Raw genomic sequence first — 26,013 nt, forward strand, 5'->3', positions numbered from 1 at the left:
ACGCTGCCCAGTCACTGACTCGAGGCAGTCCTTACTAATCAAGAACCTATCAACCTCCGCTTTAAATATACCCAATGACTCTACCTCACTGCCATCTGTGGCACTGAATTCCACAGATTCACCACCCTCTGGTTAAAAGAAATTGCTCCTCACCTCTGTCCTAAAGGGGCATCCTTGCACCCTCTGGTCCTGGTGTCCCCCCCGCCCCCCCCACCCACTATAGGAAACGTCCACTCTATCTCGGCGTTTCAATATTCAGTATAGTTCATATACTCTATATAACCATATAACCATATAACCATATAAGAATTACAGCACGGAAACAGGCCATCTTGGCCCTTCTAGTCCATGCTAAATTCTTACTCTACCCTAGTCCCACCGACCTGCACTCAGCCCAGAACCCTCCATTCCTTTCCTGTCCATATATCTATCCAATTTAACTTTAAACGACAAGGTTGAACCTGTCTCAACCACTTCTGCTGGAAGCTCGTTCCACACAGCTACCATTCTCTGAGTAAAGAAGTTCCCCCTCATATTACCCCTAAACTTTTGCCCTTTAACTCTCAACTCATGTCCTCCTGTTTGAATCTCCCCCATTCTCAATGGAAAAAGCCTATCCATGTCAACTCTATCCCCCTCATAATTTTAAATACCTCTATCAAGTCCCCCCTCAACCTTCTACGCTCCAAAGAATAAACACCTAACTTGTTCAACCTTTCTCTGTAACTTAGGAGATGAAACCCAGGTAACATTTTAGTAAACCTCCTCTGTACGCTCTCAATTTTATTGACATCTTTCCTATAATTCGGTGACCAGAACTGTACTCAATACTCCAAGTTTGGCCTCACCAATGCCTTATACAATTTCAACATTACACCCCAACTCCTTTACTCAATGCTCTGATTAATAAAGGCCAGCATACCAAAAGCTTTCTTCACCACCCTATCCACATGAGATTCCACCTTCAGGGAACTATGCAGCATTATTCCTAGATCCCTCTGTTCTACAGCATTCTTCAATGCCCTACCATTTACCATGTATGTCCTGTTTTGATTAGTCCTACCAAAATGCAGCACCTCACATTTTTCAGCATTAAACTCCATCTGCCATCTTTCAGCCCACTCTTCTAACTGGCCTAAATCTCTCTGCAAGCTTTGAAAACCTACTTCATTATCCACAACTCCACCTAACTTGGTATCATCCGCATACTTACTAATACAATTTACCACCCCATCATCCAGATTATTAATATATATGACAAACAACATTCGACCAAGTACAGATCCCTGAAGCACAACACTACACACCATCCTCCAATCTGACACACAGTTATCCACTACTACTCTCTGGCATCTCCCATCCAGCCACTGCTGAATCCATTTTACTATTTTGATATTAATGCCTAACGATTGAACCTTCTTAACTAACCTTCCATGTGGAACCTTGTCAAAGGCCTTACTGAAGTCCATATAGACAACATCCACCGCTTTACCCTCGTCAACCTTCTTAGTAATGTCATCAAAAAATTCAATAAGATTTGTCAAACATGACCTTCCACGCACAAATCCATGTTGACTGATCCTAATCAGACCCTGTCTATCCAGATAATTATATACACCATCTCTAAGAATACTTTCCATCAATTTACCCACCACTGACGTCAAACTCACAGGCCAATAATTGCTAGGTTTACTCTTAGAACCCTTTTTAAACAATGGAACCACATGAGCAATACGCCAATCCTCCGGCACCATCAATGTTTCTAATGACATTTGAAATATTTCTGTCAGAGCCCCTGCTATTTCCACACTAACTTCCCTCAAGGTCCTAGGGAATATCCTGTCCGGACCCGGAGAATTATCCACTTTTATATTCCTTAAAAGCTCCAGTACTTCCTCTTCTTTAATTGTCATACTTTCCATAACTAGCCTTCTTCCCAGCCCAGCCGCCACCTCCTCCCGGGACCCCGCCGCCGCTCAATGCCGTCTCCGTCTGCCATGAACCACCGCCCTCATTTCCTTCCTCCAACTTCCTCATTTTTTCTTGTTTAATTTCTGTAATCTGTTCATTCTTTTAAACACGCATGCATGCTTTTTTTGGGGGGGAAAAGAGGAGCGCCATCTGCCCGCACCGCTATCGAGCTCGAGTGAGTCCGGAGTGACCAGTCAGCCGTCTCCCTTCACCCCACATAACAACATACACACACACACACACACACACACACACACACACGACCTCGGCCGTGATGAACCCCAGCGCGCCCAGCTACCCCATGGCCTCGCTCTACGTGGACGACCTGCACCCCAACATGACCGAGGCGATGTTCTACGAGAAGTTCTCGCCGGCCGGGCCCATCCTCTCCATCCCCGTCTGCAGGGACAAGATCACCCGCCGCTCACTTGGCTACGCCTACGTCAACTTCCAGCAGCTGGCCGACGCTGAGCGGGCTTTGGATACAATGAATTTTGATGTTAACAAAGGCAAGCCTGTTTGTACTATGTGGTTTCAGCCTGATCCATCTTTGCGGAAATCTAGAGTTGGCAACATCTTCATTAAGAACTTGGATAATTCAATTGATAACAAAACATTGTATAACACATTTTCAGCTTTTGGGAACATCCTGTCTTGAAAGGTTGTCTGCGATGAAAATGGTTCCAAGGGCTATGGATTTGTTCACTTTGAGACCCATGAGGCGGCAGAGCGAGCCATTGAAAAAATGAACAGCATGCTTCTTAATGATCGTAAACTTTTTGTAGGTTGATTTAAATCCCGCAAAGAACGCGAAGCTGAATATATGCTGTATTTCAGATGTTTCATGTATGATTAACCTTTCCCATGGACTCCTGGCAGCCGCAGGCCCACAGTCGCTCAGAGAGGAGATGGGGCATTCAGGAATTGTGCTGACAACCACACTGGGAATATGCAGAGAAGGGGTTGCCAACCTTTTTACGCCGTGGACCAATACCATTAAGCAAGGGGTCCATGGACCCCAGTCTGGGAACCCCTGATGTAGAAGGAGTGTTTAACTGTTGGAAGGTGTCCACCACTTAATGTGCTACTCACCTGCCTGTCCCAGTGGTTAATGTCTGTGGGAACTGTGCTCACTTGGCCCTCACCAGACACCCCAGAACCAGGGTGGGAGCAAGTCACCCTCGATCCCAAGGGTCTGTTGAAGAAGGAGAAAGTAGACCCTTTTGTACTGCTGTTCAGTAGGACAAGTGACAAGGGTTGTGCCTGTAACTAAACATTGTTTATTGTAGATCAACAGTGCTCAACTAACAGTGGTGCCTGGAATGTATCACATAGATCTTAAAATTAGTAAACACATTTAACGTACACTCAGTGGGCACTTTATCCTTACATCCGTACACCTGCTTGTTAATGCTAATATCTAATCAGCAAATCGTGGCAGCAACTCAGTGCATAAAAGCATGCGGACATGGTCAAGAGGTTCAGTTGTTGTTCAGACTAGACTAAGTATCAGAATGTGGAAGAAATGTGATCTAAATGACTTTAACCATGGAATAATTGTTGGTTCCCCAGGGGTTGATTTGAGTATCTCAGAAACTGCTGATCTCCTGGGATTCTTATGCGTAACAGTCTTTAGAGCTACAGAGAATGGTGCAAAAAACAGTTCTGTGGGCAAAAATGCCTTGTTAATAAGAGAGGTGAGAGAACATTTAGACTGGTTCAAGCTGACAGTAAGGTGACAGTAACTCAAATAAACAAGCGTTACAGCAGTAGTGTGCAGAAGAGCATCTCTGAACGCACAGCATGTCGAAGCTTGAAGTGGACGGGTTGCAGTGACAGAAGCCCATGGACACAGACTCAGTGGCCACTTTATTGGGCACATGTGGTAACAAAATGGCCGCAGAGTGTACGTCTCAAAGCCTGGGACAAGAGAACCAGAATAACACGCTCTTGATCTCCTCGGTAACTTTCAATTCCCTGTCCTTGACTGCCTCATTTTTACCATGGATGTTCAGTCCCATTACACTTCTATCCCCAATTAAGAAGGCCTCAAAGCCCTCTGCTTCTTTCTTAGCAAAAGAACCAATTATTTCTCCTTCGTCTGGTGAAAATGATCCTCACGCTCAACAATTTTTCCTTTGGCTCCCCCAACTTCCCCCAGACTTGAGGGGTTCCAGCTATGCCTGCCTCATCGTTGGCTATATTGAACAGCCTATGTTTCAAGTCTTCCCCAATAATACTCCCCACCTCTTGCTTCACTACGTTGATAATTGCATTGTTACTGCTTCAAGCACGCATGCAGATCTCATCAATTTTATAAACTTTGCCTCTAACTTCCATCATGCCCTTAAATTCATTTGGTCCATTTCTGAAACCTTCTTCCCTTTTCTTGATCTCTCTATCTCCATCTCACTCCACCTCTGGAAACAAACTGTCAAACAACGTCTTTTATAAACCTACTGATTCCCATGGTTATCTTGACTATACAGTACTTCCTCACACCCTTTCTTCTTGAAAAATGCTATTCTCTTTTCTCAGTTTCTTCACCTCTGCCGCATCTTTTCCCCGGAAGTGGCCTTCCTTTCCAGGACATCAGAAATGTCTTCCTTCTTTAAACAGTGGAGTTTCCCTTCCTCCACTATTGATGCTGCCCTCACCCACATCTTCTCCATTTCCCAAACATCCACGCTCACCCCATCCTCCCACTGCCTTAACAGTGATAGAGTTCCTCTTGTCTTTACCTACCACCCCATCAGCCTCTGTATCCAACACATCATCCTTTGCAACTTCTGCCATCTTCAAAGGGATCCTACCACTAAACATATCTTTACCTCCTCCCCCCACTTTCCGTAGGGATCATTCATTCCGTTATTTCCTAGTCCATTAGTCCGTCCCCATTAAACTCCCTCATGGAACTTTGGAACTTATCCTTGCTAGGGGACTAACTACTACATCTCCCCATTCACCTCATCCCTCAAACAGTTCTTCCAGGTGAGGCAACACTTCACCTGTGAATCTGCTGGAGTCTTCTATTGAGTTTGGTGTTCCCGATGCAGCCTCCTCTACTTTGGTGAGACCTGTTGTAATTTGGGGCACCTCTGCTCCATCCTCCAAAAGTGGAGCTTCCTGGTGGCCAAACATTTCAATTCCCATTCCTGTTCTGTCATGTCGGTCCATGGCCTCCTCTTGTGTCAAGATGAGGCCAACCTTGGAGTGGAGGAGTAACACCTTATATTCCATCTGCAAAGCCTCCAACCTGATGGCATGAGCATTGATTTTTCCTTTTGGTAATTTATTTTTCCCTCCCCCTTTTTCTACTCCCCACTCTGGTTTTTTACCTCTTCTCATCTGCCTATAACCTCCCCTGGGTCCCCTCCTCCTTCCCTTTTTCCTATGGTCCACTTTCCTCTCCTATCAGATTCCTTCTTCTCCAGCCCTTTACCTTTCCTACCCACTTAGCTTCACGCATCACCACCTACTAGCCTCCTTCTCTTTCTCCCACCTTTTTGTTCTGGTCTCTGACCCCTTCCATTTCAGTCCTGAAGAAGGGTCTCAGCTTGAAATGTTGATTGTTTATTAATTTCTATAGATGCTACTTGACCTGCAGAGATCTTGTGTGTGTCGCTAAGAATAACTGTCTGCCTATATTAAATTAGTTAATCAATTACAATACAAAAAGAAATTGTTATTGGCAAGGACCCATTGATACACAGTTGAAAACTATAAACCTATTTTAACATGAAGCTGCTCATTTTCCAGTTCTCTCAACCACAACACTGGATAAACAAAACTTAATAGCTCCACAGTGCGAGACCCAGTATTGACAAATTCCACAGTTTTCAATAACCCTATTGCAGACATGACATATTCTTGGATGAAGGATTTACATTAACTGTCCGTGACCTGAATTCAGTGGGTGCATTTCCCAACATTAGCCATAACTCCTGAAACCTACAAAGATAAAGAGGCTTGAGATCATGTTCAAGGTTCAAGGACAGCTCAGTCCCTCTGCTGTTGGACTCTTGGATGAACCTGTCACCACAGTTCTTGGCCGCTCCTTCACCTTGGCTGCAGTACAGAACCAATGTCAGTGAAGTTCCTTTCAAATCTCCCCACTGGCCAGCACAATCGCCCACAAGGCATCTAACCCTGTCTGAGCCTGGTTCAGGCTGGTCCATTGCACAGTATATAACCATATAACCATATAAAAATTACAGTACAGAAACAGGCCATCTCGGCCCTTCTCGTCCATGCTAAACTCTTACTCTCACCTTGTCCCACCGACCTGTACTCAGCTCATAACCCTCCATTCCTTTCCTGTCCATATATCTATCCAATTTAACTTTAAATGACAACGTTGAACCTGTCTCAACCACTTCTGCTGGAAGCTCGTTCCACACAGCTACCACGCTCTGAGCAAAGAAGTTCCCCCTCATGTTACGCCTAAACTTTTGCCCTTGAACTCTCAACTCATATCCTCTTGTTTGAATCCCCTTCCCACTCTCAATGGAAAAAGCCTATCCACCTCAACTCTATCTATCCGCTTCATAATTTTAAATACCTCTATCAAGTCCCCCCTCAACCTTCTACGCTCCAAAGAATAAACACCTAACTTGTTCAACCTTTCTCTGTAACTTAGGAGATGAAACCCAGGTAACATTTTAGTAGATCTCCTCTGTACTCTCTCAATTTTATTGACATCTTTCCTATAATTTGGTGACCAGAACTGTACACAATACTCCAAATTTGGCCTCACCAATGCCTTATACAATTTCAACATTACATCCCAACTCCTATACTCAATGCTCTGATTAATAAATGCCAGCATACCAAAAGCTTTCTTCACCGCCCTATCCACATGAGATTCCATCTTCAGGGAACTATGCACCATTATTCCTAGATCCCTCTGTTCTACTGCATTCTTCAATGCCCTACCATTTACCATGTATGTCCTATTTTGATTAGTCATACCAAAATGTAGCACCTCACATTTTTCACCATTAAACTCCATCTGCCATCTTTCAGCCCACTCTTCAAACTGGCCTAAATCTCTCTGCAAGCTTTGAAAACCTACTTCATTATCCACAACGCCACCTATCTTAGTATCATCTGCATACTTACTAATCCAATTTACCACCCCATCATCCAGATCATTAATATATATGAGAAACAACATCGGACCCAGTACAGATCCCTGAGGCACACCGCTACACACCCTCTTCCAATCTGACACACAGTTATCCACTACTACTCACTGGCACCTCCCATCCAGCCACTGCTGAATCCATTTTACTACTTCAATATTAATGCCTAACGATTGAACCTTCCTAACTAACCTCCCATGTGGAACCTTGTCAAAGGCCTTACTGAAGTCCATATAGACAACATCCACCGCTTTACCCTCATCAACTTTCTTAGTAACGTCATCAAAAAGTTCAATAAGATTTGTCAAACATGACCTTCCACGCACAAATCCATGTTGACTGTTCCTAATCAGACCCTGTCTATCCAGATAATTATACATACCATCTCTAAGAATACTTTCCATCAATTTACCCACCACTGATGTCAAACTCACAGGCCGATAATTGCTAGGTTTACTCTTAGAACCCTTTTTAAACAATGGAACCACATGAGCAATACGCCAATCCTCCAGCACCATCAACGTTTCTAACGACATTTGAAATATTTCTGTCAGAGCCCCTGCTATTTCCACACTAACTTCCCTCAAGGTCCTAGGGAATATCTTGTCCGGACCTGGAGACTTATCCACTTTTATAGAAGCCTTATCGATATCACACTTTTTTTACTATGACCTGTGCAGTGCTTTTCTCTCCTGCGGAACCATAGGAGTTCAGTGAACTGGCCTGATGAAGGTTCTCAGCTCAAAGTGTTGACTATTACTCTTTTCATTAGATGCTGCCTGGTCTGTGGAGTTCCTCTAGCGTTTTGTGTGTGCTGCTTTGGCCTTGCTACAACTCCCTGCATGAGCTACCCGTCTCCCATGATTCCATCTGACACTAGCAATGAGGTGTCAGCCGTCGTGGCAACAAACTGCTTACCAGTGGTATCTAGAAGATGGGACATAGAACGTTGGATATTACAAATTACGGATTTCAGATAGGGAGATTTCTCTCTTTGTCATCCAGTAGCTGAGCCCAATAATGTTCTCCTGACTTAGTCCATAAAACATAGGAACAGAAATTGGCCATTTGGCCCACCAAGTCTGCTCTACCATTCCATCATGGCTGATTTATTATCCCTCTCAACCCCATTCTTCTGCCTTCTCCCCGTAATCTTCAGTGCCCTTATTAAACAAGAACCCTTCAACCTCCAGTTTAAATATACCCTCAGATTAATGCACACCATAGTGAGGGAGAGGGTCCTGCCCAGTAGCTTGACAGCCAGCAAAGCTGTTGGGGGCACTGCACATTCAACCGCAGGTTGATGGACTCTTTTCTTGTTGGCACGTGAGAAATTGGCCACTGTCCCATGAGGTGTGGAAGCAGCTGGCACACAAAATTAAAAATCATATCGACCACCTGTCATCAGGATGAAGGAGGGGTAGTGTGAGTGAGGGGCTGGCAGGGTGGAGAAGGGACTTATTTTGCTCTGTTGTTGCTCGTGTTGATCTGTGTTGTGTGCTGTGTTGAACATTGTGGACATGCCGCGCTGGTGCCAGAATGTGTGACGACACCCTGCGCATCCATGGGTGTGTTGGTTGTTAATGCAAATGACACATTTCACTGTATTTTTCGACGTATGTGTGATAAATCTGAATTTGAATCAGTATCATTCCGTTTTGAGGGCTCCATTCTCTTTACCCTTAGACTTGGTTTCTGCCTTACCACTAAAACAGCACCAAACTCCTCAGCTACGTCACATCCATAGATTCCTCACTCTTACTTCCATGTGCTAAGGCTTTCGTCTAATACTAATGGCTGACTTATCCATGAATCCATGAGACCAAAAGACCATAAAACGTAGGAGGAAGATTAGACCATCTAGCCAATCAAGTCTGCTCCGCCATTCCATCATGGCTGATTTATAACCCCTCTGTATCTGATCCTCCTGCCTTATCTCTATAACCAGTGATGCCCTTATTAATCAAGGGTCTATAACCTCCACTTTAAAAATACCCAATGACTTGGCCTCCACAGCCATCTATGACAATGAGTTCCACAGATTTACAACCCTCTGGCTAAAGAAATTGCTCCTCATCTCTGTTCTAAAGGGATGTCCTTGTATTCTGAGGCTGTGTCCTCACCCACTATAGGAAACATCCTCTCCACATCTACTCTGCCTAGGCCTTTCAATATACAGTATGTTTCAATGAGATCTTCCCTCCCCGCCCCCCCATTCTTCTAAACTCCAGCGAGTACAGGCCCAGAGCCTTCAAATGCTCCTCATACATTAACCCTTTCATTCCTGACACCATTCTCGTGATTCATCTCTGGACCCTCTGGAATGCCAGAACATCTTGTCAGCCCAAAACATTGACTGTACTCTTTTCCATAGTTGCTGCCTGGCCTGCTGAGTTCCTCCAGCATTTTGTGTGTGTTGCCAGCACATCTTTTCTTAGACAAGGGGCCCAAAACTGCTCACAATACTCCAAGTATAGTCTGGCCAATGCCTTATAAAGCCTTTATATTACATTATTTATATTATATTACATCCTTGCTTTTATATTCTAATCCTCTTTTATATCCAAAATCATACAACATGGTACCACAGCTTATATCAGGAACAGCAGTTACAGAATTGGGAAATGGTCACACTTCTTCGTCTAATCCAAGGTGAGAAACTCACACACCTCCTGACGATGGCTGGGCTACTGGTTAGTTAAGTTCTCCCTGTCTCGTGTGTTAGTGAGTGGCAGGGTAGAGCTGCTGCCTCGCAATGTGAGGGACTGCGGCCCTGAATCTGGATGCATGCCCCAGCCACCCTCCGGATCCCCACACCCAGGAACAAGACAGTAGAGTGCAGCTTACCCACTGGTAAGTCAGCAGGTAATGAGGATGTAGATGGGGATGGCAATGAATGGGAATGGGTTATGCTTTGAAGCAGTTCAGCATTCTTCTGTAGTATACTGTTCAAATAAAATGTAATTATTTAACTGTGGTTACAATCACCCATCAAGATCAGGGGTATTATTTAGAGCTTTGAATGACATGTGGCTTCCATTCTGAACATGGTTACCTAGCTTGAGGTCTCAGTTTTCCCTACTGCCATCACTGCAGCAGCAAAAAGTAAATGTGGCCGAAATTGAACAGTGGCCAGTGTGACAAAGTCCCCAGATGCTGCCTGGAAGGACGTAGTTGCAAAATAAATTCAGACGATATAATTTTCTCTACTTTTGATGGAATGAGTTGCAGCCTTTTAGCATAATGGGAAGCTTGTTCATTCATTATGTGCCTTGTCGTATGATGAGGTCGGCCATGGTCTTTCCATGTCCATGATTGTTCTTGGCAAATTTTTCTACAGAGTGGTTTGCCATTCATTGGATAACAAAAAGAATTGTCTCCAAAAAGAGATCTGAAATCTGCAATATGATGATCCAAAAAAGTATGTTTGTAGACACCAGAGATTCTGCAGATGCTGGAAGACAAAGTAACACACAAAATGCTGGAGGAACTCAGCAGGTCAGGCAGTATCTATGGAAATGAATAAAGAGTTGATATTTCAGGCCAAGACCATTCTGGATTTCAAACAGTGTGTTTGTAAATTTTGGTTTCATGTTTGTTTAACCTCTAGGACTGTATGAAACCTATTGATTATTAGTCAAACTCCAACTTCCTCCCGGTTAAACATTAATGGTCCAAGTGCTGGTGGATAGGAGTAAAGAAGGATAGGGAGTGAAGGTGGGATGAACAGGTGAAGGAATGAGTGGGGAGAACACCTTGGCAAACATTGTTTCTCATTAAAATTCCTGCTTAGAAGCTCATGCTCGGCGAAAACTGGGGAAGATTTGAAGGCAGGAGAAAGCACAGCTTCTGATAATGTCAATGTTATGAGGAACATCCATAACGCATTTCATTTGGCCATGGTTTTGGAACATTCATCAATGCCACTGACAGTAAAGGGTGAGGTAATTCTCCATGCACTGTTGGTGGTGATAACTCACTAATTACATCGTCATCTGAATGTATACTATCTTTTTCCCAGGAAACCAAAAACTTGACAGTATAAGTTTAAAGTTTATGGAATACTGCATGAGGACTTCCAAGTCCCCTTGCACTTCCAATTTCTGAATTTGCTCTCCGTTTAGAAACTTGTCTACATCTTTATTCCTTCGACCAAAGAACATGGCCATACACTTTCTGACACCATATTATATCTGTCACTTCTTTGTCCAGTCTCCTTGTTGATGCAAATATCTAATCAGCCAATCACATGGCAGCAACTCAACACCACCACAAAATGAATAAGCCCTCTACTATTTGCCATTTCTCCTCTGGGAAACCAGACTGATTGGCCCAGTGATGAGGGAGTGAGGAGGTGAGATGAATCTCCTTTCTCTTTGTGTCCTTGTTCATTATCTTTCCCTTGCTTTCCGCCTCTCAGTTCCACACCTCTCACCTATTTCTTCTAGTACTTGACACTTGCGATAGGCACATGGATGAAAGAAAAATGCTGGGCTATGCGGGAGGGAGGGTTAGATTGATCTTGAAGTAGGTTCAAATGTTGGCACAACGTGATGGGCTGAAGGGCCTGTTCTGTTCTAAAAGTACTTTTTCAGGATTCTTAACAGTGCTGATGAATGAAGGGATCTTGAGATTCAGGTACATGGCTCCCTAAATGCGGCTGTGCAGATTGATGCGGTGGTAAAGAAGGCATCTGGCATGTTTGGTTTCATTAGTTAAGGTATTAACTTCAAGAGCAAGTAAGTAATGCTATAGCCTTATAAATAGTTAGTATCCTGACTACTTGCATCACGACCTGCTTTGGAAACATCAATGCCCATAGATGGAAAAGTCGACAGGAAGTGGTGGATAGAGCCCAGTCCATCACAGGCAGAATTCTCCCCACCACTGAACACATCTACAAGGAGCACTGCCACAAGAAAGCAGCATCCATCATCAAGGAGCCCCACCTGTCACAATGTGCACAGGCAGTGTTGGAACCCAAGTGCGGAGGAAAGACAGACTCCAATGTAGAGATGGCGACCAAAGTTTGTTCATAAGGATTCCAACAGAACGTTGGTAGCTTGGCTGAGTGACACTGCAAGATGTGGCATTCTCTAAACTAGGACCCCACGTTTAGTGCTAATCAGGCATCCCATTAAATATTACAAGTAATACAGAATCCTCAAGCCTATCAAAATAAACTTAGCAAGTTTAAACAGAAAACACCAGGAGACTGCATTATAAAGAGTATGTCGCTCGAGCGAAAGCACAAGGAACTCCAAACAAAAAAATCTCTTTAAACAACAGTTAAACAATTCAGGAGCTCTAAAAACCTTTGGAACCCAATGCTCTCCAGTGCTCCACACAGGCCCAAAGAGCTCATTGCACCCACCATCCAGGAGATGTTCTCTTCTCACTGCTGTCATTGGGCAGAAGATACAGGAGCCTTAGATCCCACACCACTAGGTTCAAGAGCAGTTAGTAGTCTTTAACCATCAGGCTCCTGAACCAATATGGATAACTTCTCTCGCCCCTACTTTGAACTGATTCTACCACCTACAAACTCACTTTAAAGGGCTCTACAACTCATGTTCTCAGTATTACTTATTTATTGTTTTATTTGCACAATATACCTTCTCTTGCACATTGGTTGTTTGTCGGTCTTTGTTTATGTATAGTTTTTCATACATTCTATTGTATTCCTATGTTTTCCTGTAAGTGCTTGCAAGAAAATTAATCTCAAGGTAACATATGGTGCCAGATACACACTTCGATAATAAATTTACTTTGACTTTGAACTCTGGTTAGGCTACATTTCAAGTATTGTGTTCATTTCTGGTCACCCAATTACAGAAGGTCTGTGAAGGCTTTGGAGAGAGTGCAGAGATGGTTTATCAGGAAACTGTCTGGCTTTGGAGGACTTGTGCTATGAGGAGAGGTTGGACAAGCTACAGTTTGTGGAGGCTGAGTGAAGGCTTGATTGAAGTTTATACATTTATGCAAGGCATGGATAGAGGAGACAGCCCGTGTGCCTTTCCTGCGGTCAAAATATCTGGTACTGGATAATTAAGGTGAGAGGAATAAAGTACAAAGGAGATCTGCAGGCTAGCATTTTTATACAGAGTGCTGCCAGGGATGGTGATAGAGGTAGAGAGCATACAAATGCTTGAAAGAGTCTTGGAAAGATATTTGAATTTACAGAGAATGGAGGGATGTGGTTAATAAGAAGAGAAGGATTATATTAATTTCTAATCATTGGTTTAATTAATTTACCACAACATTGTAGGCCAAAGGGCTTACCCAAAGCCGTAATGATCTATGTTCTACACTCTACTGAGGTAGAACAGGGGAAAAGTAATGAGAGCATACAGAATCTATAGTACACTTACAGAAAAATTGCAGTGCAGTACAGGCAGACAGTAAGGTGCAAAGCCATGACAGAGTGAATTGTGAGGTTCTAGAATGTCTGAAGGCACAAAGGACAGTGTAGATGGTCAGTGAACTATAAGCACAGATGGATGTTTGGGAATTTGATGTTGTGTCAATAATGGAAAAGTGACTTGAAAGTAGGGAGGGCACACATGTTCAGAAAAGTGGATGAGGAACAGTAGAGGGGGTGGTAGCGGGGTGGAAGACATTCCCAGGCTGGAAAATGTGAATGTACTTATGGGAACAGACAGAATTCATCTGGTTCAATTTGAGAAGGAATAGAAGGGTCTGATCACACTGCTGGGTTATCCTACAGATCTCTAGACAGTGAGGGAGACTGTGGTGTGAGCCTCAGGAGAAACATCTTCTTTCTTAAAGATCCTGTTCTGACGTTAGTTGCTTTGGTTCTGCTTTACCCTGCTTGTATCTCCTCTCATTCCACTGAGTTTTCCCTCTCCTAATTCCTCAGAATGGGGGATTGGGAAGAGGGGTTGGATTAATTCCAGTAGGGGGCCTCCACACGGGCTTTTGGAATTGTCAATATTTCGGGCCATGATGTAGGATTTTGACCCAAAAATGGCAACAATTTCTGTCCCACCCGTTGCCACTCACCCCCACAGTTACTGTTCAACTTGCCAAATACCTCCAGCAGATTACTCGTCACTCCCTCCTTTACCTTGCTAAATCCATCATGATCTATTCCATCTTCATCAGATCTCCTGACAGCCTACCTTGTTCCAGGGAGAACAGGCCCAGCTTGTCCCATCAACCTCAGGTGCTGAAAGCTGCTCAACCCTGGATATTTTCCAGTAAGTCTCTTCTGCCTTCCTCTCCAGGACCGTCTCATCCAGCCCTTGCACCTTATCAGTCTACCTGCACTGCACATTCATACAAACTCCAACACTGTGCTCTGCATTCATCCTATTTACTACCTTGATCACTTTTGTAAGGAATAATGTATTTGAAAACATGCAACAAAAGCTTTTCACTGCCTCTTGGTACGTCTGACCTATACATATGAACCGACAGCCTCGCTTTCAAGGACATTAAGACAGTAAGATATAGAAGCAGAATCTATTTGTCCCATCGAGTCTGCTCTGTAATGTTATCATGGTTGATCCATTTTCCTCCGCCTCCCCAATCCCCTGCCTTCCCCCGTATCCCTTCATGCCCAAGTGAATCAAGAATCTATCAACCTCTGGCTTCCACAGCTCCCTGTGACAAAGAACTCCACAGATTCACCACTCTCTGACTAAGGAAATTCCTCCTCATCACCAATCTGAAAGGACACCCCTCTAATCTGAGGCTGTGTCCTCTGATCTGAGACTTTCACCTCATAGGAAACATCCTCTCCACATCCATTCGATCAAGGCCTTTCACCATTTGATTGGTTTCAATTAGATCACCCCTTAATCTTCTGAATTCTAGTGAATACAGGCCCTGAGCCATCAAACACTCTTCATATGTCAAACCATTAAATCCAGGAATCATTTTCGTGAAACTCCTTTCAACCCTCTCCAGTTTCAGTACTTCCTTTCTAAGATAAGGAGCCCAAAATGGCTCACAATACTCCAAGTGAGGCCTCACCACTGCTTTATAAAGTCTCAACATTCTATCCTTTGCTTTTATATTCTAGTCCTCTTGAAATGAATGCTAACATTGCATTTGCCTTCCTCACCACAGACTCAACCTGCAACTACAAATTAACCTTCATGGAAACCTGCAGAAGGACTCTCAAGTCCCTTTGCACCTCAATTTTTTTGTATTTTTTCTCCATTTAGAAAATAATCAATCCTTTCATTTCTTCTGCCAAAGTGTATAACCATACAGATCCCGACACTGTATTCCATCTGCCACTTCTTTGTCAATTCTCCTAATCTGTCTAAGTCCTTCTGTACCCTCTCTACTTCCTCAAAACCACCTGCCTCTCCACCTATCTTGGAGGATGGAATTGATGGCAACAAAGCCATCAATTCCATCCTCCAAACCATTGACATATAACGTAAGAAAACTCGGTCCCAATGCAGACCATTGTGGGTCACCAGAAAAGACAGCCTTTATTCCCACTCTTTGCCTTCTGCCTATCAACCACTACTTTATCCCTGCTAGAACCTTTCCTGTAATACCATGGGCTCATAGCTTGTTAAGCAGCTGCATGTGTTGCAGCTTGAAATGCGCCTTTTGAAAATCCAAGCACACAACATCAACCGATTCTCCTTTGTCTCTCCTGCTTGTTATTTCTTCAAAGAATTCCAACAGACTTTTCAGGCAAGATTTTCCTTTGAGGAAACCATGCTGAGTATGGCCTATTTTTTCATGTGCCTCCAAGTACCCTGAGCCCTCATCCTTAATAATTGACTCCAACGTCCACCCAACCACTATGGTCAGACTAACTGGCCTATAGTTTCCTTTCTTCTGCTTCTTTCCCTTCTTGAAGAGTGGAGTGACATTTGCAAATTTCCAGTCTTCCAGAACCATTCCAGAATCTAGTATTCTTGAAAGATCATTACTACTGCATCCAGAATCTCTGTACCCACCTCTTTCAGAACCCTGGGGTGTACACCATCTGGTCCAGGTGACTTAGCTATCTTCAAGCCTTTCAGTTTCCAAAGAACCTTCTCTCTAGTAATGGTAACCCCACACGCCTCATGACCCCTGACACCTGGAATTTCCACCAAACTGCTAATGTATTCCACATTGAATACTGATGCAAAATACTTATTCAGTGTGCCCACCATTGTCCCCATTACTACCTCTCCAGTATCCTTTTCCAATGGTCCGATATCCACTTTCATTCCTCTTTTACACTTTATGTATCTGAAGAAACCTTTGGTATCCTCTTTAATATTATTGGCTAGCTTACTTTTGTATTCTATCTTTAACTTCTTGATGACTTTTTTAGTCACCTTCTGGATCTTCGCAATCCTCTAACTTTCCACCAATTTTTGCTCTATTATATGCCCTCTCTTTGGCTTTTATGTTGGCTTTGACTTCTCTTGTTAGCCATGGTTATATCATCTTGCCTTTAGAATACTTCTTTCTTTTTGAGATGTATATATCCTGTGCCTTCCAAATTGCTTCCAGAATTTCCAGCCATTGCTGTTCTGTCATCATCCTTGCCTGTATTCCTTTCCAATCAATTCTGGCCAGCTCCTCTTGTATGCCTCTGTAATTCCCTTTACCCTCCTGCAATACTGATACATCAACTTCAGATTCCCCTTCCCAAATTTCAGGGTGAATTTGGTCATATTATGATCACTTTCCCCTAAGAGACTTCTACTTTAAGCTCTCTTAAGTGTACTTTGACAATAAATTTGCTTTGAACTTTGAAATAAGACAATATCAATAGTAATTTCAATTTTTAACAAACTGAAAGTTGGCCCCTACTGTGGAATTTCTACTAAAGATGTGACAGTAGAGAGGACCTTGGTCACTGGAATGTTTTGCCAGAGATGCAGAGGATGCTGGAAAGCATAGAATTGGAGTCATAGAGTCATGGAACACTGCAGCTCGTAAACAGGCCCTTTGGCCATCTGGTCCATGCTGACTATTATGCTGCCTAGTCTCATGGACCTACATCCGGATCATAGCTTTCCCATCCATGTACCTATCCAAACTTCTCTTAAGTGTTGAAATCAAACGTGCATTTGCCACTTCAGCTGGCAGCTCATTCTACACTCTCACCACCCTCTGAATGAAGAAGTTTCCCCTCATGTCTCCCTTAAACATTTCACCTTTCACCCTTAGCTCGTGACCTTTGGTTTAACTCTCACCCACCCCCAGTGGAAAAAGCCTGCTTGCATTTACCCTGTTTGTACACCCAAAAATTGTGTAAACCTCTATCAAATTTACCCTCATTCTCCTACGTTCCGAGGAATAAAGTCCTAACCTATTTATTCTTTTCCTATAACTCAGGTCCTCAAGTCCGAGCAACATCCTTGTAAGTTGTTGACCATTTTAGCGGGGTAGGGGGTTGGCTGAATGGGGAGACTGATCACACACCCAGACCCTATCACAAACTCAGTGCTCCCCCATTATCTGGTCTTCAAATCTCACTGGAATTAGCTTTTCTTTAAGATAGGCAGCAAATGGAGGGTAAAAGACTGAACTGGTGGAACTGGTAAAAATTAGCATCCTGTTCAGCACAGGCATCGTGAGCCACAGGTCCTGTCCCTGTGCCACACTGTTCTATCTTTTATAAATATTCCACAATCCTTTCTTCCAGGGTCAGGGAATTAAAAATTGAAGGGCAGAGGTCTAAGATGAGAGGGGAGAATTTTTTTGGGGGGGTGTAAGTAAGCAACTTTTTCACCTAGAGGGGAGTACATGTATGGAACAAGCTGGAGGAAGTGGCTGAGGCAGGTACATTAACATTTAAAGGACACTTGTACAGGGACATGGATAGGAAAGGTTTAGAGGGATATGGGACAAACATGGGCAAATGTGATTAGCTGCGATGGGAACTTTGGAAGACATGGTCCAGTTGCGCTGAAGGACCTGTTTCATGCTGTATGACTCCAGGATTCTATTCGATGCTGCTACCTGTAATTACTGTTGCTATTTTACACTTCTTGGTGTTTAACTTGCAATATGTTGTCTGTGTATTTTTCAGCTAGTTAAACTTTACCTTTTTTCTCATAGAGGATAGCGTTTGTTCTTCTCAACACCTCATGCATGCGACTGTTTTCCGCTTTCAGGATGCAGTCCTGATCCTTTGGATTATAGAGGAAGGCCCTGGCGAACAGAATACACTGTGATGAGCTGGAATCCACACCAAACAGAATACACTGTGATGAGCTGGAATCCACACCAAACAGAACACACTGTGATGAGCTGGAATCCACACCAAACAGAATACACTGTGATGAGCTGGACTCCACACCAAACAGAATACACTGTGATGAGCTGGAATCCACACCAAACAGAATACACTGTGATGAGCTGGAATCCACACCAAACAGAATACACTGTGATGAGCTGGACCCCACACCAAACAGAATACACTGTGATGAGCTGAACCCCACACCAAACAGAATACACTGTGATGAGCTGGACCCCACACCAAACAGAATACATTGTGATGAGCTGGACCCCACACCAAACAGAATACACTGTGATGAGCTGAACTCCACACCAAACAGAATACACTGTGAGGAGCTGGACTCCACACCAAACAGAATACACTGTGATGAGCTGGACCCCACACCAAACAGAATACACTGTGATGAGCTGGACCCCACACCAAACAGAATACACTGTGATGAGCTGGAATCCACACCAAACAGAATACACTGTGATGAGCTGGAATCCACACCAAACAGAATACACTGTGATGAGCTGGACTCCACGCCAAACAGAATAGACTGTGATGAGCTGGACCCCACACCAAACAGAATACACTGTGATGAGCTGGACTCCACACCAAACAGAATACACTGTGATGAGCTGGACCCCACACCAAACAGAATACACTGTGATGAGCTGGACTCCACACCAAACAGAATACACTGTGATGAGCTGGACCCCACACCAAACAGAATACACTGTGATGAGCTGAACTCCACACCAAACAGAATACACTGTGATGAGCTGGACTCCACACCAAACAGAATACACTGTGATGAGCTGGACCCCACACCAAACAGAATACACTGTGATGAGCTGGACTCCACACCAAACAGAATACACTGTGATGAGCTGGACCCCACACCAAACAGAATACACTGTGATGAGCTGGACCCCACACCAAACAGAATACACTGTGATGAGCTGGACCCCACACCAAACAGAATACACTGTGATGAGCTGGAATCCACACCAAACAGAATACACTGTGATGAGCTGGACCCCACACCAAACAGAATACACTGTGATGAGCTGGACCCCACACCAAACAGAATACACTATGATGAGCTGGACTCCACACCAAACAGAATACACTGTGATGAGCTGGAATCCACACCAAACAGAATACACTGTGATGAGCTGGACCCCACACCAAACAGAATACACTGTGATGAGCTGGAATCCACACCAAACAGAATACACTGTGATGAGCTGGACTCCACACCAAACAGAATACACTGTGATGAGCTGAACTCCACACCAAACAGAATACACTGTGATGAGCTGGACTCCACACCAAACAGAATACAGTGTGATGAGCTGAACTCCACACCAAACAGAATACACTGTGAGGAGCTGGACTCCACACCAAACAGAATACACTGTGATGAGCTGGACCCCACACCAAACAGAATACACTGTGATGAGCTGGACTCCACACCAAACAGAATACACTGTGATGAGCTGGACCCCACACCAAACAGAATACACTGTGATGAGCTGGACCCCACACCAAACAGAATACACTGTGAGGAGCTGGACTCCACACCAAACAGAATACACTGTGATGAGCTGGACCCCACACCAAACAGAATACACTGTGATGAGCTGGACTCCCCACCAAGCCATCGGGGAGATTTTGATTTGAGGTGCTACTGCAGGGAGCCTGCTCTAAATCCCAAACTCCCAATCTTCATTTCAAAATCAGGACAGCTGGGCATTAGCCAGTTGTTCTGATGTTGTTCACAATCACCGTTACCTCAGCAACATAGGCAAGACTGAACACACCGAGGCCAATGCCATTCAGTGCAGAAAGCAGCTTTTTAAGTTTGTTTCATCAACTCTGCCATGTAATAGAAATTTACAATAATTTCCCACTGTTTTATTTGTACCCTCTTTTCCCTACCCCACACTTTCCATCTGCCCTTCACCGATACATGCCTCCCACTGGCTCCCCCCGCCACCTCCCTCCCTCCACTGTCCTCTCCTATCAGGTTCCATCTTCTTCAGCCCGCTGTCATTTTCACCTATCACCTCCCAGCTTCTTACATCATTCACTCTCTCCCCTCCCTCCCTCACCTGCCCATCATCACCTGCATCTGGATCCACTATCACCTGCCAGCTCCTGCTCCACACCTTCCATCCACCATTTTATACTGGCAAGCCCAACCTCCGCCCCACCCCACCCCCATTTCTTTCTGGTCCTGATGAAGGGTTTCAACCTGAAACATCAACTGTCCGTCTGCTTTCATAGGCACTGCCTGACCTGCTGAGGTCCTTCATCTCCTTTGTGTGCTGCTTGAGATTTCCAGCTCCTGCAGTCTCTGGTGATTCCACTGTTTCTAAGCTGGTTTATAAAAGCGTAAAGATGTTGTGTAATGGTCCTGAGGGCCTTTTTAGCCTTGCATTGGTCACATGACTTCTTTCTGCACAGCCATAAATTTGGTAGAAGCCCTCTTTACTAATGATGTACTGGACCTCCTGCAGAATTTAAGGCCCTGGAGTCCTATTCCACACTACTTTGAAAAGCTGGATCTCAAGCAATTTGATTGTTCCACCACTGAAGCTACAGGGCTGAAATTTGCTTCAAACATTTTATGTTGTCACAGCCACAGGCTCCAGGTCACAGTGACCCACTCTGTTGCTGCGCCCTGTCACATTTTAAAATCTGAAGGTGTCATATCATAACTGCAAGTACTTGAAATAAGCATGAGGCTTAACAAGTGTCGAAACACTGAGAAGAGAATCGTATTCCAAGTGTGAATCTGCTCTCTCCCTTGCTGGGAAGATTTTCACTGCCTGAGTACTAATCCGTCAGTTACATACTCCTTGAACTGAAGGAAAGGTTCCTACAGCAAGAGGCAAATAACCAGACAATCAGTCAGAGAAATCTGTTGTATATCCAGGGAGGATGCTCTGGAACAATTACATTTTCTAATTGCCAGTGAAACAGAGAGTAATGTTCTTTTTTCATATTGGATTTGACCAGAATAGAGATGCTGCCATCAAAAGACCAAAGAGCAACAGGCTGGAGGCACTCAGCAAGCTGAGCAACACCACCCAGCACATGCCAGCCCTCTTCTCAGTCCACCATCAGAGAGGAGGGACAGGGGTCTGAAGACCCACACTCAAAGTTTCAGGAGCAGTTTCTTGCCCTCCACCATCAGATTTCTGATGGACAACGGACCCGTGGACAGCACTTCACTATTTTTTTCTTCTATTTTTGCACTACTTATTTAATTTAATTTTTTACATATAGTTCTTACTGTAATTTATAGTTTGTTGATTATTTTTACTGCTGTCACAAGATAACAAATTTCACAACATATGCCAGTGATATTAAACCTGATTCTGATCTTTTCCCAGGGCAAAACTTTAAGGTGAAGAGAGCAAAATATAGGGGTGGGGGGGCAATATCAGAGGTGGGACTTGTACACAGAGTGGTGGGTATGTGGAATGCACTGTTGGAGAGGTAGTAAAGGCAGATATATTAATTTATTGTTTTTATATTATTATGTTTTGTACTGTTGCAGTAAAACAACGAATTTCCAACATATGCCAGTGATGTTAAATCTGATTCTGATCTGTGGACTGAGAGGAAATGTGGACGCTTCAAGTGAAAACCCTTCATGAGGGACCTATCCCCTCACTGATGCTGCCTAATCCTCCGAGTTCCTCCACAATGCTGGTTGCAGCTCCAGACGCCAGCATCTGCAGTCTCTTGTGTCTTCATCAAAGCAGTGCCAGGAGAGCACAAGAGTAGTAGTAGTAGTAGTCATAGTCATACTTTATTGATCCCAGGGGAAATTGGTTTTCATTACATTTGCACCATAAATAATAAATAGTAATAGAACCATAAATAGTTAAATAGTAATATGTAAATTATGAAATAAGTCCAGAACCAGCCTATTGATTCAGGATGTCTAACCCTCCAAGGGAGGAGTTGTAAAGTTTGATGGCCACAGGCAGGAATAAGTTCCTATGACGCTCTGTGTTGCATCTCAGTGGAATGAGTCTCTGGCTGAATGTACTCCTGTGTCCACCCAGTACGTTATGTAGTGGATGGGAGACATTGACCAAGATGGCATGCAACTTGGACAGCATCCTCTTTTCAGACACCACCGTGAGAGAGTCCAGTTCCATCCCCACAGCATCACTGGCCTTACGAATGAGCTTGTTGATTCTGTTGGTGTCTGCTACCCTCAGCCTGCTGCCCCAGCACACAACAGCAAACATGATAGCACTGGCCACCACAGACTCGTAGAACATCCTCAGCATCGTCCAGCAGATGTTAAAGGACCTCAGTCTCCTCAGGAAATAGAGACGGCTCTGACCCTTCTTGTAGACAGCCTCAGTGTTCTTTGACCAGTCCAGTTTATTGTCAATTCATATCCCCAGGTATTTGTAATCCTCCACCATGTCCACACTGACCCCCTGGATGGAAACAGGGGTCACCGGTACCTTAGCTCTCCTCAGGTCTACCACCAGCTCCTTAGTCTTTTTCACATTAAGCTGCAGATAATTCTGCTCACACCATGTGACAAAGTTTCCTACCATAGCCCTGTACTCAACCTCATCTCCCTTGCTGATGCATCCAACTATGGCAGAGTCATCAGAAAACTTCTGAAGATGGCAAGACTCTGTGCAGTAGTTGAAGTCCGAGGTGTAAATGGTGAAGAGAAAGGGAGACAGGACAGTCCCCTGTGGAGCCCCAGTGCTGCTGATCACTCTGTCGGACACACAGTGTGCAAGCAAGAGGCTGAGTTTTACCCCATTCTCGCTGGGTAGCAACTGCTCAGGACACCACACAGGTCTCCAGTCTTCTGGTTGAGAAACACAAGTGCAAACCACCTGATGGATATCACCGAAGGACAAAGATTTTGCTTGTTGAATATTTTTGTGTGTATCTGATGGACTTTGGGCTGCTGGTCATGAAAATCGCCATGAAATTTCCCTATCACACACCATTTTATTGAAATCACCTATATTTGTTATTTCAATTCATAATTCAAGTCAGAATAACTGATGCTAAGATTAATTGATGGTCTACAAATCGAAGAGGTCATCAATGGCAGGCAATTCAAAGAACTTCTGGTGGGACCAGAGAAAATCGCATGGATGTCGTCTGAAAATTTCCTTGGCAACTACAGAGCACCAAGGTACGTACAGCTGGCTGACAACATGCTCCAAGCAGACAAAACCATGAAGTGCAACATGTCACTAAAGGTTCATTTTCTGTATTCCCATTCAGACTTCTTCCCTGCAAATCTTGGCGCTGTCAGTGATGAGCATGGTGAAAGGTCTCACCGGGACATTGCGATCATGGAGAAACGGTATCAGGGCAACTGGAATCCATTAATGCTGGCTAATTATTGTTGGACACTGAAGCAGGAAGCCTCAGACATTGAGTACAAATGAAAACCATCAACAAAACATTTTTACCTTAGTTGCACTATTAAAAATATCAGCACCATTATGCAATTTAATACATTATATTCAATAAAAGTTAATTTCTTGTTTCTCCAAGTTCCTCTGTGATACAAGTAGTCTGAAATTATATTTGTGTTCAGCTTCAAGTGGTCCATCATGACCAAAACAAAACTGAGGAAACAAGCCTTCAAAAAAGTTGTTGTCCAGTATATTTTTTAAACTTATTAACAAACCTGTCCTGTATGAGGGAAGTTCTATTTTATAAGAAGTAAAGTTTACCTGCAGAGAAGGGTGCTTTCTGCATTACACTTTGCTGCACATTCTTCAACACTGAGCAGGGGATACCTCACTTCTCTCACAGAAGAAATCCAGGCTCCTTTTGTTTCAGCATAGTCACTCAATATATCACCTTGCACTGTGAAAAAAATAAGCCTCTGTATTATTATGTTTTGCTGATAACAATCACCTCTCACACAAGAGCTGCCAAATCAGTGATGAATTTCACTCACCATAATATGCCAAAGTCAGTAAAAGGAGTCTCAAACAAAGAAGCATTTTAAATCCTGGTTTCAGACAAGTTGGGAGTCCTTGTTAAGCCCGTGGGTCCTTGTTGCTGACAGGAATCCTTGCTTCAATGAACAAACATCCCGAGGCACACAGTGTAACTTTGCATTTCGAGATAGTGGATCCTTCTCTAAACAAAGAGTTCATAAACCCTGCCAGTGTTCCCCGACCACTTAGAACGCTCACCTACGCCAGCCTTATTTTTGAGTGTCAGAGAAATCTGGTCACAAAACCGAGGCCGGTGCTGGTATCAAAGTTCACTCAGTTGGATCGGCTCTGGTGGTGGACGTGATTGAGCACACATGCAGCGTGAGGGAACTTGGCATTCACTGGCGTATGCAGAGTCGGACAATAGACCCAGGCTGCATGCAAGGTTGGAGACCCAACAAGTGCCCTGTCTTACCTTTGCATACCTGAACAGATTTGCCAGTGCATAAAATTTATGTTTTTTTCTTGTGAATTCTGCTCATCTGATGCTCTATGTCTGTGATACTGCTGCAAGTAGCTTTTTCATTGCACCTATGCATACATGTACCTGTGTCTATGACAATAGAACATAGAGGGGTTAGTCTACACTTTTGTTCCTTCTACCTAAGTGCATGACCATACACTTCCTCACACTATGTTTCATCTGTCACTTCTTTTCCCGTTCTCCCAATCTGTCTAAGTCCTTCTGCACCTCCCTGCTCCTCAACACTACCTGGCCCTCCAACTATCTTTGTATCACAAAGCCATCAGTTCCATCGCTTTCCCAAGCTGTGAGTCTTGACAGCTAAATACACACCCACAGAAAACTTGGGGATGAGCAAGAATGGAAATTTGGGGAAAGGCATGCAGCTACTGAGAGATTTGAAAAGGTGGAGACGATTTGAAGATGGTGGCTGGACAGAGAACCAGTTGTCAGCAAGGAGAGTGGGAAGGGAACTGTTGGGTGAACTGATATGAACAGAGAAGGGGAAAGTCATTGGTACTGTTGATACACTGCCACCTCATCGTTATTGACAGCCAGAAACATGGGGTCCGGAAAATATAATCCAGCCCAGCCTCCCTGAAAGAGGCCTGCCGGCAGATTCTGTGTCACTGTGAACGTGGAGGGTGGGGTTGGTGTATTAAATGGTGGCTGTGGGTGAACATGTGGGACACCTACTGTGATTGCTTCTTAAAGTCTGTTAGCAGCTGTGAGCCTACTTGTGATGCTGAGTAATTGAAACTGGAGAGAATGGATCACTTTTGGGGTGTCTGGCATGTTCGTCGAGGTGGCCTCTTTCTGGCACAACAAAATAAAGCTGTGAATTAAAGAATTCAAATGGAGCTGTGTGAACATCGAGGCAACGTGGTGTCCTGTACAAGGGGCAGGAAGACAACACACTGTGGTGTGAGGAATCAGTGAAGTCACTGTGGACAGCAGCTCAGACTACAACAGTGGGGGTGTGGAGGGGTGGGGGTGGTGAGGGAGGGGTGGGTCAGTGGGTGGGGGTGTGGAGGGGTGGGTCAGTGGGTGGGGGGTGTTTGTTGAGGGGTGGGTCAGTGGGTGGGGTGCTGAGAGGTGGGTCAGTGGGTGGGGGTGCTGAGGGGTGGGTCAGTGGGTGGGGGTGCTGAGGGAGGGGTGGGTCAGTGGGTGGGGGTGTGGAGGGGTGGGTCAGTGGGT

The 26,013-nt window shown here is 44.2% G+C and overlaps 1 protein-coding gene and 1 pseudogene across 3 annotated transcripts in view; one reads left to right on the top strand and one right to left on the bottom strand.

Moving 5' to 3' along the window:
- The window catches only part of plg (plasminogen), a 110,196-nt gene extending 85,633 nt beyond the window's left edge, over nt 1–24,563 (bottom strand). Inside the window, exons 1-3 of one of the 3 annotated variants that reach the window (XM_063056610.1) lie at nt 24,311–24,563; nt 24,081–24,216; nt 18,154–18,260 (exon numbers count right to left, since the gene is read on the bottom strand). In XM_063056610.1, coding sequence (XP_062912680.1) covers nt 18,154–18,260; nt 24,081–24,216; nt 24,311–24,356 — 289 coding nt within the window. In that variant the 5' untranslated portion in view covers nt 24,357–24,563. Of the gene's footprint in view, nt 1–18,153; nt 18,261–24,080; nt 24,217–24,310 lie in introns of those variants that run through there. The other 2 variants (XM_063056609.1, XM_063056611.1) reach the window with 2 other exon arrangements.
- On the top strand, nt 860–9,263 carry LOC134350843 (polyadenylate-binding protein 1A-like; annotated as a pseudogene).
- Nucleotides 24,564–26,013: the final 1,450 nt, after the last annotated feature.

The sequence above is a fragment of the Mobula hypostoma genome, chromosome 8 (assembly GCF_963921235.1).
Source record: "Mobula hypostoma chromosome 8, sMobHyp1.1, whole genome shotgun sequence".
NCBI lineage: Eukaryota > Metazoa > Chordata > Chondrichthyes > Myliobatiformes > Myliobatidae > Mobula > Mobula hypostoma.